Source organism: Budorcas taxicolor, chromosome 16 (assembly GCF_023091745.1).
Source record: "Budorcas taxicolor isolate Tak-1 chromosome 16, Takin1.1, whole genome shotgun sequence".
NCBI lineage: Eukaryota > Metazoa > Chordata > Mammalia > Artiodactyla > Bovidae > Budorcas > Budorcas taxicolor.
The window spans coordinates 70198265-70214232 of record NC_068925.1 but is presented as its reverse complement, the minus strand read 5'-3'; the positions used below and the strand labels follow the sequence as shown (position 1 = coordinate 70214232).

General features: G+C 48.0%; 1 protein-coding gene across 1 annotated transcript in view; it reads left to right on the top strand.

The window, feature by feature from the left end:
* Nucleotides 1–4117: 4117 nt before the first annotated feature.
* SMYD2 (SET and MYND domain containing 2) overlaps nucleotides 4118–15968 on the top strand; it is a 53542-nt gene continuing 41691 nt past the window's right edge. Inside the window, exon 1 of the mRNA XM_052654165.1 lies at nucleotides 4118–4334. Within this exon, the coding sequence (XP_052510125.1) occupies nucleotides 4162–4334 (173 nt within the window). The 5' untranslated portion in view covers nucleotides 4118–4161. The remainder of the gene's footprint in view (nucleotides 4335–15968) is intronic.

Genomic DNA, 15968 nt, shown 5'->3' with positions numbered 1-15968 from the left:
AGGCTTTTTTAATCAGAGGAGACTCCTGTGGGTTGTCCAACAGGACCTACTTACCTCCTAAAATCATCTAGAACAACACTCTTCCTCTAGCCTTGCTCTAGTCACCCTTTCATTGTGGTCACACTTCTTCCAACCAACGACACTTTGCACATGTTACCAAACCAAGCTTGGGTCTGCTCACCGTGTGCAGTAAAGCTGATCTACTGATACAAGGTTGTGGTGAGGAAAGTGCAGCATTTATTGCAGGATACCAAGCAAGAAGTCCACATAACTAGTGCCCAGAAGGTTTGAACTCCCCAGTGGCTTTCAGGGAATGGTTTTAAAAATGGTGATGGGGTTGTGGGGTGTACGACCAACTTGCAGACATTCTTCTGATCAGTTGGGAGGGAGGCAATCTGGAGTCAACATCATCAACCTTCTGGTTCCAACCTGTCTGGGGTCTGTGATGTGCTGATGGTCACCATGCAGTTAACTTCTTCCACCTGACAGGGATTTCAGTATCTGTAAAGCAGCCCAGAGGATGGCTCAGAATATTATCTATAACCCTTGATGCTGCTGCTGCTAAGTCGCTTCAGTCGTGTCCAACTCTGTGCGAACCCATAGACAGCAGCCCACCAGGCTCTGCCGTCCCTGGGATTCTCCAGGCAAGAGCACTGGAGTGGGTTGCCATTGCCTTCTCCAATGCATGAAAGTGAAACGTGAAAGTGAAGTCGCTCAGTCTTGTCCAACCCTCAGCGACCCCATGGAGTGCAGCCTTCCAGGCTCCTCTGTCCATGGGATTTTCCAGGCAAGAGTACTGGAGTGAGTTGCCATATAACCCTTGAGGAGGAACTAAATGATTTTGGCTTTATTTAATGGATAAACTATTGTTTTGTCTTGCTTGTTTTCCCTTTTTTGTACATTCTCTCACTTCTTAGATTAAACTTACTCCTTGGAACCTGGGGAAGGCCTGGGAGGCTAAAGTTTTCCTACAGACAGGAGGCAGGTGGGGGACATGGGATCTGTTCCCAGAAGGCCCCACGGGGTCCTGCTCGGTTACACATGCTGTTCCCTCTGTTTAGAATGCTTGTCCCTCCTCTTCTCTTGATTAAGTTCTGTTCATCCTTCAGATATTAGTTCAGTCATTACTGTCTCTGAAAAGCATTCCTCAGTCAGTCAGTTCAGTCGCTCAGTCGTGTCCGACTCTTTGCGACCCCATGAATCACAGCACGCCAGGCCTCCCTGTCTATCACCAACTCCTGGAGTTTACTCAGACTCACGTCCATTGAGTCAGTGATGCCATCCAGCCATCTCATCCTCTATTGTCCCCTTCTCCTCCTGCTCCCAATCCCTCCCAGCATCAGAGTCTTTTCCAATGAGTCAACTCTTCGCATGAGGTGGCCAAAGTACTGGAGTTTCAGCTTTAGCATCATTCCTTCCAAAGAACACCCAGGATTGATCTCCTTTAGAATGGACTGGGTGGATCTCCTTGCAGGCAAGGGATTCTCAAGAGTCTTCTCCAACACCATAGTTCAAAAGCATCAATTCTTCGGTGCTCAGAAAAGCATTCCTAGACTAGGTCATGTCCTCTAAGCACTGCTCCAGCACTTGAGACTGTTGACAGTTTATATTTGTTTATGTGATTATCTGATTAATGTCCGCTTCCTCTGCCAGACAGACTGTACAAAGCTCTGTGAGGACAGGGAATAAGTCAGTTTTTTGTTGTTGTTCTCATTACCATTATATCACAAGCCTTTATCACTGTTGCTGGAACACAGTAAGCATATCATAAATATTTAAATGATGAATGAATATGTCATGGAATCTCTTGCTAGCTCTGCTTCATTTTCCTCATCAGGAAGAAAAAGCCTCTTCCATTCCCCCAAATTCTAGAATATTTATGGTTCCTGTTTTTTTTTTGGGGGGGGGGGTTAAAAAAAACACTATTTATTTATTTGGCTGTGCTGGGTCTTAGTTGCAGCATGTGGGATCTTCGGTTTCAACATACGAGATTTAGTTCCCCAAACGGATTCAACCCGGGCCCCCGCATTGGGAGCTTGGAGTCTGGCCACTGGACCACCAGGGAAGTCTCTGGTTCCCGTCTTGAGCCTACAAGATTGACTGTCATGTGCCCGCCGTGTCCAGTGGTGTCTTAACAGGTGGGCCTGTGTTCAGTCGCCTCCCTTCCAGTCTGTCGGCGAAGCTGCAGCAGAACTGTTTACAGCACTGGACTGAGCAGCGCACCCCTCTGCTTAACCGTTTTCAGTGACCCCCATACCTCCTCTGGGAGGAAACTCGTCTCCTGAGAAGATGCCCTCCCTATGCTCCTGCCTCACCTCCTGTCCTCCCCCTGAGATCTCAGGCTCCACTCAACACAGCAGGTTGCAACTACACACCATTCTTTCTTTCAAGTCCCTCTGTCTTCACATGCAATTCTTTCAGCCGGGCCAACTGTCCTCCTTTTGTACTTAAGTCTCATCCATCATCCATGCCCAGCTCAAAGGTTACGTGAATGTGGCACCTGCCTTGACCAAACCTGCATTCTCCGCGCTGTTTGTCCTCTCCTGCCTGTTTGCCTGCAGAACGCTTTGTACAAGCCGCCATAACACCACTTGTCTCAGAGAGCTGTCTTTGCAGAGGGTCATTTCACTTAGGAGCATGGGCCTCATATTCAGACTGACTGGAGGCTGAAACCAAATTTTGCAACCTAGCTGTGTAGCCTTGGAAAGTATTCTTAGTTTCCTAGTTTTGGAAATGGGAAACATATAACACCTAACTCACTGGGCAGTTAGAATTACATATTTAATGGGGGTAATGTGTTTAAGCCACTTAGCCCAGTATTTGACCTGGTAACACTCAACAAGGATTGTGAATGTATGCAATGAAAAGGCCCAGGCCCACATTTTGCCCCTCTTTCTATCCCACTGACTGGCCACAGTGGGTGCTCAGTGAATGCTTCTTAAACTGTCTAAATGGGAGAGTATCCATGATGTATTCTTCTCTTCAGGAAAGCCAGAGGCTTATTCATTTTAGGAGTTTTACTGAAGGGTCAAAAATTCTGATGACATACTCAAATCACATTGATCTTACCCTTTGCTGAACCACTCCTGAACTTACACAGGCAACCTAGTTTGAGATCACACTTTCAGTATTCGAGCTTTTGCTAAACCCTCTCTTCATGCACGGAGTCCTTAAGCCCGCACATCAACTGCAGCCTTTCCACACTCCTATGCAGAACAGATTAAACCCTTCTTTCTCATACGGAAAATCCTCTCTGTGACTCATAACCTAATTGACTTTTCTAAGATGACAGTGCGTGGTCAAGCCGATTCGACCCCTAGCCGTGTGCTCTGGCCACAGCACGGCACTGTCTCCGGGCAAGTCTTAAGCTCCTTGACTGCAAGGTTATCTCCTGCCTCCTCCGCATCGTTGCCTGTACGCAGAGTCTGAGTGAGCAAGCCTGGCCAGTGCACTTCCTTTTCCGTCCACGTAATTAACTTCCACCGGAGGGGCAGAGGGAAAAAAAGTAGGTTCACAATCAATACTTGAGATTGCTGGGAGTCACACTGGGCTCTAAAAACCTTTCACCTTGGGGAGGCACCTTTGAACCCTCTGCACATCAGTTTCCTACTGCGGTTTCCCTTCGGCGTTCCCCGAGGACTCCTTCTAGGGTTTTCGACAAGGACAGACGAACCGAACTGAAGGTTGAGAAGCATCTTGCCCCCCAACCCCGCCAACTTCTATTAACCCCGCGCGGGCCATCCTACTGGCTGGTCCAGGGGAGGCGCTGGGTACCTGCCCCACCGCGACCCCATCCCGCCCACCGGAACGCGGCCGCGGCCCGCGCCCTCCGCCAGGACGCACACGCCTCCGCCCTCCTGCCTGGAGCCGCCCCGGGGGACGCAGCTCCGGGCGCTGGCCGCAGCGGCCGACAGTTGGCCGAGTCGGGGGCCGCGGGCGAGGGTCCCGCGCGCGGGGCGGGGCCGCCGGGCCGGGTCCCCCGCCTCCCGGGGGCGCGCGAGCGCCGGGCGGGGCCGCCGTCCCTTCCGGGGAAGCGGTGGCCGCCGCGTCCGCCGGGCGGCTTCCCGCCCCCGCGGCTCCGGGTGACGCTGCTCCAATAACAGCGCGCGGGGAGCCGCAGCCGCGGCGCTCCCCCCCCACCGCGCCAGCCCGGGCACCGGGATGAGGGCCGAGGGCGACGGCGGGCTGGAGCGCTTCTGCAGCCCGGGCAAGGGCCGGGGTCTGCGGGCCCTGCAGCCCTTCCAGGTGGGGGACCTGCTCTTCTCCTGCCCGGCCTACGCCTACGTGCTCACGGTCAGCGAGCGCGGCAACCACTGCGAGTTCTGCTTCGCCAGGTAGGGCGGCGCCGGCGGGCGCGCAGGGGCTCGGGGGGCGCCGCGCGCGCGGGCGGGCGGGAGTGCGCGCGCCTCGCGGGGTCCTAGCGCCCGCGGCTCCAGGGCGGGGGTGGGAAGCGGGAGGGGACCTGGAACCCGGGACTGGCCGGGCCACGTGCACTCAGCAAGACCTGCCAAGTTCCCGCCGCACGCCCTGCACCACGGCACGTTTCCCTGCTGGCCCCGGCGGGCTGTGCGAACCCGCCAGGGCAGGGTCGTGCCTGCAACACGTGGGCTCGGAGCCAGACTTGCTCCCCAGCCCTGGCCACTCGGCGCTTTGCCGGCGGGGCCCCAGGTTTCGCGCAGGGGCCACAGCACAAGTCACCTTTCACTTGTGCTTCCTGCGATGAGATCTGTGCCCTGCTACTTCCCCCCAGCCCCGCGCTGCCGCAGGCTTGCCGTGTTACCGCTGAGGAACTTAATGACACTTCGTATTTCATGTGAAGTACGTGGCCCCTCGTCTTTCTTGTCACCCTCTGCGCTTGGTGTTTGGGGAGAAGCCAGGGGGGCACCGATCCGGGGTTCAGAGGGACTGCAACGGGGGGACGGGATCTAGCCCTGGTTTGGGGTTGGGAAAACCTGGTTGCTTGGGGGATTAGGCAAAACGTCTGGTTAGAATTGGTATTTAAATGGAGCAAATCATGTATGTGTGTATATGTGTATATATTCACATACACCAACGCATAATGTATCTTCAAGCCTTATGACGATTTCAGACCTAAAGGCACTCTTAGAAAGCATGAATGCAACACTTTCAGTTTTAAGGGGGAGAGAACTACTGCCCATAGAAGAAGTATGTATATTCACGCTTATAGTTAAGAAAATGAAATCTGATGTTCTCAGTTCTGCCCATTGCCTACCTAGCCAAGTCTTCAATAAAAGGACTGAGGCAGGAACCATGGCATTGGAGTTTATGCCATGGGACCTTCCCGGACCCTGTTTCCCTTTCTTTGAACCTCAGTTTCTTCATCTTCCAAGTGGAGATTTCTGGGCTAGATTAAGCCCACCTGAGGTTGGCAGGTACCTTTTGAATACAGGTCTCCAGTCCAACACACACCGAAGAACTCAGTGCCTGAGATATGTTCATCTTATTCCACGGTAAGACAGAGCAAAAGAAGGGACAAAAGCTAAATACTATAGTCATCTTGCCCAGACTCCCTGCCAGAGCTGTCTTCCGCTTTGGGGGGACCTGGAAAGGAACTAGACACAGAATCATGCCGTGGGCAGCTTAAGGGCTGTATGTGATGTGTCTCTTTGAATTGGTGAGCCAAGAGCTAAAGGGTCATGGCACCACTTTGCGACGTTTGAGTGAAGTGAGCATTGGGTTTTCCCAAAGTTAAAAAGGCTGCTGTGTCTGGTCCCTTGATCTTCTGAGCCTCGCTGTGGCTCAGAGTCTGAAGCAGCGTGGGTGTCTGGAGTGGCAGGAGCAAAGCAAGGTCACCCCACACAGAAGGGGCCTCCCTCCTCCGTCAGGGATCCTGGTGATTCCTGGGATCCATCGTGGCAGAGAAGACTGCGGGACCAGGCACCTAGTAGGCGCTCAGATGTCTGTTACCAGACTCCTCCTCCGGTGAATTATAGATCAAATCCAGCTGGGTTCGCAGTGGAGCCGCAGAGCGGGGAGATGGTTCTCTTTCGCCACCAACTGTACCTGCTCCACACGCCCTCACCTCCGGACCGGAAAGTGCCCCAGGTGCGGCTTGGCCAGTCACCCCGCCCTATGGGATGGCGTTTGCCTCTGTTTCCCCCTTTTGTGAATGACAGTCATTAGTGTCACTGTTGCCTTAGGCCCCTCTCCGGCGCTGCCCCTGCACTGGGGAGGGACCGCTGCACCTCCTCCTGCTTTTCTCTGGCTTAGGTGAATTTCTGTCAACACCCACAGTTCCTTTCCTCTCTCTCCCTGAGGACTCATTTGAAATCAGCTAAAATAACACACAGGCTATGATGACATCATGACATCATGACACCTGTGAAATCAGAAATATCTTTGTACTCACTCTGTGGTTTCTTTTAAATCCAGTTCACTTAGAATTAGTGGCTAGATCAATCTCAAAGATTTAGCATTCTTTCCCCTGTCAGCTGTTCGTATAGACCGAGGACAGATTATTCTGTTCAGCTATACTGGAGGCACACGTGTATGTCCCCATGGTTCCCCCAGGGATAGGAACAAAATTCTCAAATACTCTTCCATGACTTCCCCTCCCCTGCCATAAAAAGAAAACTGCACATATTGTTTCTTGTGCCAGAAGTTGAAGGTAAATAATATTGCTTAAGGCAAATGAGCCTGCAGAGATCTTCCCTATCATATTAATTGTATCAAGGTTTGACTTATTTTGAAGGAAAAGAAGTGATGTTTTTCAGAATAAGTATGTTCTGCAAATGGAAAAATAATAGGAAGTCTCTTAAGTCAGAGCAAAGTGGAATTCTTACTGTCAGGGTAACACAGGCAAAAGTTTGCCTCTGTATCACATTTTCTCAGGGTGACACTTGGGAAGATGTGTATCTTGCCTCAGCTGCTAAGAGGCAGCTCCTAAAAATATAAATGTCTTCAAGTTGGGAGCTGTCCTCATCAGACCTCTCAGATTTTGTGTGTGTGTGTGCGCACAACGCATGCAAGCACATACGTTGGGTATGGTCAGTATTTTGTGGCACACTTTTCCACTTGATATTTAATGTATTTTAACACTTGCTAGTATTTGTCTCAGAAAGAGAAAAATCTGTAACCCATGTTCCATCTGAGAGGGCTTCCCTGGTAGCTCAGTGATAAAGAATCCGCCTGCCAGTACAAAAAACCCGGGTTTGATTCCTGAGTCAGGAAAATCCCTGAAGAAGGGAATGGCAACCCACTCCTGTATTCTTGCCTGGAGAATTCCATGGACAGAGGAGCCTGGCAGGCTATACAGTCCATGGGGTCCCAAAGAGTTGGACATGATTGAGTGACTTTCACTTTCTATAGGCACATGCTCCTATAATCTATTCCCTGCATCTTTTTACATGTGTTTTAAAGAAATGGGTAGGAAGATTAAGATAGCCAACAGGGACTTTCCTCGTGGTCCAGTGGTTAAGAATCCACACTTCCGTTGCAGGGATCATAGGTTTCCATCCCTGGTCCAGGAACTGAGACCCCTCATCTGCATGGTGTTCCCCCCAAAAAAGGTATATGTACACACACAGGCACACGCACACACACACACAGACAACAGATTTCCTCTAAAAAGTTACACTGAAGAATATAAAATTCAGCCATTTGTACAGTAGATAATGAGATATTGGTTTGCCATTTTCAACATTTCAGTATTTCAAGTTTTTCTTTTATTTAGAGACTGCAAAGGAGGGACTTTGGGGCCAGATGGACTGGGTTGGAATTCTGGTTTCATCCCTTCCTGATGGATTGTCTTGAGCCAAATTATTTAGCCCCTCTGGGCTTGCTAGGTGGTACTAGTGGTAAAGAACCCACCTGTCAGTGCAGGAGACATAAGAGATGTGGGTTTGATCCCTGGGTGGGGAAGATGCCCTGGAGGAGGGTGTGGCAACCCACTCTAGTATTCTTGCCTGGAAATCACATGGACAGAGAAGCCTGGCAGTCTACAACCCATAGGGTGGCACAGAGTCAGACATGACTGAAGCAGCTTAGCATGCACGCACTTACTCCCAGCTTCCTTTATCTGTAAGCAGTGCACATTAACACCCACCTCCTGAGCTGATCCTGAGTCAGGGAAGTCAAGTGCCTAGTACAACCCAGACCCCTCGGGAGGTGTCACAATTGGCTCGGTGTCTTCCTTTTATGGACTTGTTTGATGAGCTCTGTTGGCTAAATGTTAAACAGTATGAGAACATATTCTCATTTCAGGAACATTTTTATGGCGGTCGGGTTGAGCTGGGGAATACTGGGAAGAAAATATTATACCTTGTTGGCCAGTGGAATCATCATTCAGATGGCAAGTTGACCCAGAGTTGAAAGCAGCGGTTCTCAACCTCCCATTCAATTGCGTAAATAATAGGTGTCTGGGATCAGTTTTCAGTATTTTCCAAAACCTGATGAAAATGATATGATGAGCCTACACAGATAAAGCTTTGTTTATTTTTTTTTTTTTTAAGGAGCCTTGTGTAGCTCCAAAATGATTAACGACTTTAATACTCTTTTGCCCTGGAATTAAACAAAGGTTTGAAATAAGAAACAGAGGAAAACAGAATGGTCCACCTAGCAAGGATACCACGGCTCTGCTCTGCTCTCTGCCTTCAGCGTGATTCAGCTGTGGCAAGGGGCAGTCCTGCAAGACTTCAGGTGTGCACAGAGCCAGGACAGGAACATTTTTCACATGCAGGGAGCATCATTTCTGTGCTGGTGTGTCAGGGCCCAGTGACCAAGCTGCATGATTAGCAACGATTTGAGATGAAAGAGGCAGACTGGCAGCAGGATAGATATCCTAAGTGAAATTCAAACCCTGGTGAGTTAAAACCGCCATCTAACCCCTTTCCCTCCAAAAAGCAGTTGCACAATATCCTCTCGATTGTAAAAATTTGAAGATCCCGTATAAAATGATATTCCTTTAAATCGTGTTGCTCTTTGCAACTCATAAAGCGTTTCCAGGTACATTTGTGTTTTGATCCTCCCAGGATGGCTTGTGTAGAGAAGACCTTGTCCTGTGTTACATAGGAAGTAACTGAGTGTTGGAAAAGTTGTTTCCTTGAATTTCACATTTTTGGGGGGCAGATATTGAGTGCCCCCTAAGGGCCAGCCTCTCCATGGAGGGAACTGTGTCTTTCTGTTCTGAGTGTGGTTTTCCTTCACTGTCCTTTTTTTTTTTTAATTTAAAATTTTTTATTGGACGATGATTGCTTTGAAATATTGTGCTGGTTTCTGCCATACATCTACATGACTCAGCCACACATATCTCTGTCCCTTTTGACCTGAAACTACCATGTGGTTCACACCTGGACAAGAGGACTTGAGTCACTTCTGCTTTCTCAGGTGAACACAATTTTTATCACCTCTTTTCTTTTGCTTCCCCCTGCCCCTGTGGATAATGCAGCAGATTAATGCATCGTTTCTAAAAGTTCAGCAAAATCAATTGACTCATCTCTCTTGGATTTATATCTTATGCTGCTGTGGTTTCAGGGAATTTTTTTTTTTAATTCCAATGGTTTGGAATTTGTATAACAACTGCATACATTCTTCTGTATCGTCCACTATTAACTGATGAAATGTGAAAATAAACATGAGGCTCCAGTCCTTCGGTGAGTTTGGAATATTTTTATTTTTTTTAATTTCACTTTTATTTATTTACTTTGACTGCGTTGGGTCTTCGTTGCTGTGTGCGGGCTTTCTCTAGTCGGGTGAGTGGAGGCTACTCTTTGTCGAGGTGCACAGGCTTCTCATTGCGGTGCCTTTCTCGTTGCTGAGCACAGTCTTTGGGTACGTGGGCTTCAGTAGTTGCAATCCTCACCATCAGTCATTGTGGCACCTGGGCTTAGTTGCCCCATGGCATGTGGGGTCTTCCCAGACCAGGGATCGAACCCAGGTTCGATGGACTGGACTCTTGCATTGGCAGATGGACTCTTTACTACTGGACCACCAGGGAAGTCTGGGATATTCTTAAATATGTTCAAATTATTTAAAAGGCGTTTGTCATCTTCGTCTTTATAGGTACGTATAGAGTTTGTTTCTGTGTGCTCTGGTAGGGCAGCATGAGGATGTTAACCACTCCTGCCTATTTTTTTTCTTAAACAGACCCATTCTTCAGAACTTTGCTCTATGCAAAGTTAAACAGACATGGTTTGGGAATAGAATTCATGATGCAGCTGTGCTGAAAGGCCCCTGGATCATATTCCTATAGGACAAGCACTGTCTGACCTAATGGCACACTGTCTGTCCAAAGATTCTTTAAAAGATGCTCAGAAATGTCTTAAATTTCTTTGGGAAGATTCAGAGTTCAGGGCTGTAGTTTGGCAGCAGCTGATTAACAGAACTCAGAATTGCTAAGAACCTGGGACAGTGAAGTTATCTTCAGTTCAGTTTACTTCAGTCGCTCAGTCGTGTCCGACTCTTTGTGACCCCGTGAATCGCAGCACGCCAGGCCTCCCTGTCCATCACCAACTCTCGGAGTTCACTCAAACTCACGTCCCATCGAGTCAGTGATGCCATCCAGCCATCTCATCCTTGGTCGTCCCCTTCTCCTCCTACCCCTAATCCCTCCCAGCATCAAAGTCTTTTCCAATGAGTCAACTCTTCACATGAGGTGGCCAAAGTACTGGAGTTTGAGCTTTAGCATCATTCCTTCCAAAGAACACCCAGGACTGATCTCCTTTAGAATGGACTGGTTGGATCTCCTTGCAGTCCAAGGGACTCGCAAGAGTCTTCTCCAACACCACAGTTCAAAAGCATCAATTCATCTTATAGAACTTGAAAACTGCAAAGAAAGTTGCTACTTGATTTTGGTGTTTGAGACTTAACTCTTTTGCCTGAGGTTCATATCCCCTTTCTTTTTCTTGTCAATATAAAGAAAACGTGAAATCGTTGTAATTTTAAGCCGCTGTATTTCTGCATCCCGAGGAGGCAGTCAGTAATTACAAATATCCCTTTGTAACTGGAGTCATCAATAACTAAGGTCGTTCCCACCATATGCACATCTTGTTTTTTGTACTTCAGACGTGGAGGGAAGTAATCACATTCTCAGTTTGAGGACTGCTTTCATCTGACCTGTGCCAGGACAATTGGATTGAAATTTCTCCTTTCTTACTGATTCTGCATTCCCATGTCCTGTTCCTCTCAAAGGCAGCCCGGCTCTGCTTTGCCTGCTTGCTTTTAAGTCCATGAGTATATAGTCCTGATCACCACCAGGGAACTAGGAACAGGGCACCCTGATTGTATTTGACCAGATGCAGGCTTTGAGCCCTCTTCTGGAGAGGCTTCCCTGGTAGCTCAGCTGGTGAAGAATCTGCCTGCAATGCAGAAGACCCTGGTTCAATTCCTGGGTTGGGAAGATCCCCTGGAGAAGGGATAGGCTACCCACTGCAGTATTCTTGGGCTTCCCTAGTGGCTCAGACAGTAAAGAATCCGCCTGCAGTGTGAGAGACCTGGGTTTGATCCCTGGGTTGGGAAGGCATGGCAACCATGGCAACCCCCTCCAGTAATCTTGCCTGGAGAATCCCCATGGACAGCGGAGCCTGGCGGGCTGTAGTCCATAGGAGCACAAAGAATCAGACACGGAGCCACTAAGCACAACAGAGCGCTGGTCAGCCTGGAGGTTAGTCGCTTCTGGAGCCGTCCCCTTGCCTCTGGAGAGGGGCCCACTCTGGGACTAGAGGTCTCTGTCCTCTCTCAAGGGATCTGTATTAATGCGATCAATCTCTGTACACCACCATCAGTCTCCCATTCTCATCCCAATCCTCGCATCTCTGGATTTCTAGTGAATCTGTGGGAGTTTAGGGGTGCAGTCCTCCAGCAGGGAATTGACTGAAGTAACTGCCTTTTCAGGGGCTGAACCCATGACCTTGGCCTCATTAGCACAGGCGCTCTAACCAGTCACAAAGCCACACACCTCACTTTGTGTAACTTCTGCTGACTCTGTTCCTACCACCCTCGGAGGCCTCCTTTTCAATTGCAAAGGCGTTCACGCCAGCACAATAGAACAGAAGGAAATCGGATCTCTTCTAGACTTCTCTGAAGGCCAGAGATATGCGATTTAGCAGGAAAATAAGACCAAAGTGTCTTGAGGGTTCAAGAAACAACTTATCTTTCTAGTCCATGCATTTGTTGAGAATCCAACTGTGTGTCTCATATTTTCCTTCTATCAAAAATTTAAAAATACTGTGGGACTCCTTGTGCCAATGTATTAAATAAAACCTAGGGGCTAAGTGGAAGGTTTCTGATGACTGAGTGGAAATATGGCATGTGCATTATTCAAGTGGATTGGGTTCGCTTCTTAAAGGAGTACATCCAAGAATCCAAAAGTGCTTCTGTTTCACAAGTTTATAGTCCCTAGAAACCAAAATAAATGCTTGCTGTGATAGCTGAGACACCACTGTGTATCTGCAAGTCCACTGCGATGAACAGGACATCTCATTGCCCAGGGAATCTGCGGTCACCACTTGGGGGAGAGGAAGAATAAGGACGATTCCCTCACGGAGAAGCGAATTTCACACCAAGGCCTGAAGACAGAGGCGTGTCCTGGGGGAGGGAGGTGCAAAGGAAGTCTGGCTAACAGCAGGATGTACTTTTTCATCTGAGCCAAATAGAAATCTCAAGGATTTTATATCCTGGCACTTGAAAGCAGTTATGTTGCCATCTGTGACAAAATGAAAAGATGTTGGACCGGAGGAGTTTTTTGTCTTGAGTCTGTGAGGACCAGGAAAGGCTCTTCAAGGGATGTGGGCCCTGGGCTCAGATCTTGTTGATTTTCTTCACTTGTGCCACCTGAAAACATCTCTTACTCCTCAGTTACACAAATCTCGAGCAGAGTGACGGTCACTGTCAGTCACAGGTTCTTAAAACCTCAGCAGTAAGAGACATTTAATGATTAAGCTGTCTGAGAGCAGGGATTCTGTTCTTAATATATTCAGCAAATATTTATATTTATGGGGCATTCACTGTGGTTCTGGGCTTCCCAAGTGGTACAGTGATAATCTGCCTGCCAATGCAGGAGATGCAGGTTCGATCCCTGAATCGGGAAGATCCCTTGGAGAAGGAGATGACAGCGCAATCCAGTATTCTTGCCGGGAGAACCCCATGGATGGAGGAGCCTGGTGGGCTACAGTCCACGGGGTCGCAGAGAGTCGGACAGGACTGAGCAGCTGAGCACACGCTAGGTTCTGAATCCCGGTGGAAAAAAGGAACAAAAATCCCTCCCACTATGAAGCTTCTGTTCCAGTAGGTTTAATTCATCTTTATTATATGCACTGTAGACTGAAAAGAAAAAGCACAGCGTGAGAGTCGTGAATTAAGTTTTATTTGGGGGCAGAATGAGGACTTACTGCCCAAGAGACAGCTTCTCAGATAGCTCTGAGGCCCTGTTCTGAAGAGGTGGGTGGGGGAGTTCAGCGTACGTTTGATTTTGGTGAAACGCACAGCAGAAGGTTGCTGCTAATCCCAAGGGGGCTTCCCTGGTGGCTCAGTGGGTAAAGAATCTGCCTGTAATGCAGGAGACCCAGATTCCATCCCTGGGTTGGGAAGATCCCCTGGAGAAGGGAATGGCAACCCTCTCCAGTGTTCTTGCCTGGAGAATCGCATGGACAGAGGAGCCCGGTGCACTACCGTCCATGGGGTCGCCAAGAGTCTCAAGAAGGTTGTGACTAGTCACGAGCAGCAGATGTCTCTGCTAATGATTTTAGTGCTTTTCTAGATACGAGGAGATGTCAGAAGTTGGGCTCATAAAATTGTCTGAAAATTTCTAGCTATCTGAAGGCCTGTTCTGCCGGTTCTTCCCAGAGCACAGAGTGCCTCACTCCTCGTCTCCACCCTGGACTCCTTTCAGGCAGTGGTTCAAGGTCAGCGACTGCAGTGGCTAGTGATGTCATCCTTGTAGAAGCAGATAGCAAGTGACAATTTTTAGCTGATGCTGTAGTGCCTTGAACTTTGTCATTTTAGCAGAGTTTTTGTTAAAGGCAGTAATGTTTTGAGTTCAGTGCTTTCTTTCCTCAACACTGATAATCCATGTATGTATGTCATAAAACTGTTAACCAAGAAGTTTAAGCACACACTCTAGTTCATGACTTATGTAAACTAAGGGAGAACTCTGATCAGATAATACTGGGTCAAATGAAACTGTAGCATCCCTGCATTGTGTTACAATAGCAGCACTTTGGGTAGACATTTTTTGGAATTTGATGAAATTTGGTCTACTCATACACTTGAATCAGTTCAGTTCAGTCGCTCAGTCATGTCCGACTCTTTGCGACCCCATGGACTGCAGCATGCCAGGCTTCCCTGTCCATCACCAACTTCCGGAGCCTACTCAAACTCATGTATATCCATTAAGCTTTTTAAGTTGTATTTAGAAATATTTATTCAACTGTATTTAGAAGTGTTTATTCATACATTTGAATACATATTTTTAAATACAACTTTCAAAAGCTTTAGGATTTTTTTCACCTTAAAAACTTACAGGGTCACAAAGTAGTAGAGATTCAGAAACTAACAGTTGACTTATTTCACTCAATAGTAAATTGATTTCAGCACGTGTTCAGGCCTTCCGAGGTACCTACCTGCTAAATATTTTCTAGGCACAGAGTGGGGAAAGCAGCCCACCGCCAACTTCTGTTTTGTGCATCTTCAGAGAGTGACCCAGTGGAAGGCCACTGTCGGGTCAAGGCTGCCTGCAGGCGCGCCCCCAAGGCTGGGCATCACAATGGTCCAGTTTGCTCTGCAGTCTTAATTTCACTCCAGCAGCTCCAAAGTGCTTATAGTGGTACATGCATACATGCTTGGACACACACATGTGTGTGTTTGCACCCGTAGCACCTTCTGCATACTTCCTTCATCACACTTGCTACTTGACTACAGGAACCAGGTCTTCTTCAACCTTGTAGGTCCAGCACTTAGCCTGAGGCCTGATAGTCCATGACCTCAATAAATATTTAATCAATGAACAGTCTCATTTCTGCAGTCTTATTTTACAAACAGCTCTGTGGGAAGGCCTCATCCCCTTCTCTGTTCATTCTTGGATCCTTATAGATTCTTATAGAACACTTCATTGATCCCTGTCTTCAGGGCAGAATCTTGACTGCTCAAGTCCTCCATATTCCACCCTGCCTGGAATTATCCCTTACTGCTTTTTTCACTTAAAACCTAAACAAAATATAAGTGGTCTTTCCAGTTCCCCCACAATGGTGCTGCGTCATTCCCCAATGGTGGCTGTTAACTATGGTCAGTTCTTATAAGAGAGAATAAGTTAAAAATGAGTTTGTTGTTTCTTTCCTTTTGACTTCCTCATTGGTAAGCGTCAGAGAGGTCAAAGACACATTGCAAGGAAGCATCATTGTGATCTCCCACAGAAGTTCATATACAGAATTTCAGAGGAGAATGTTCAGTTTAAAAGCGCACACATCTGTTCTTCAGGCAGGCTTCAGCTGTTAGGGATTTTACAGCACCTGCAAGATGAGGTTTGGTCGTAGGTGCTGTCCAGTGGCTGAAAAGAGTCATCGCCACTGTTCCATAGGCTCAGTAGTTCTCTGCTCTGTATGTGAGCCTCATGGTCTTTTTTTTTTTCTTTCCAAGGCAGAGGAGGATCTCGTCTCAACTAGAGTCTTTGCTGTTGTTCAGTTGCTCCGTCGTGCCCAACTCTTTGCGACCCCATGGACTGCAGCATGGCAGGCTTCCCTAGAGCCTTCACTGAAACAAATCTTAAATCAGCATCCTCACTGTTTTCTCATTGCTGAGTTTGATTTTCATGAGTCAGTGATGTGGAGAGTCATGTCTACAGTATTTTTTTAGCTTTATTGAGGAAAAATCGACAGATATGATTATATGTAAAGTGTACATAGAGACTGTGGGATGATTACTAAGATCAAGATAATCAGCGCATCCATCCTCTCACATAGGTAACTTCCTTTTGTGTGACAAGAATGTTTAAGCTCAAGTCTCAGCAACTTTCAAGC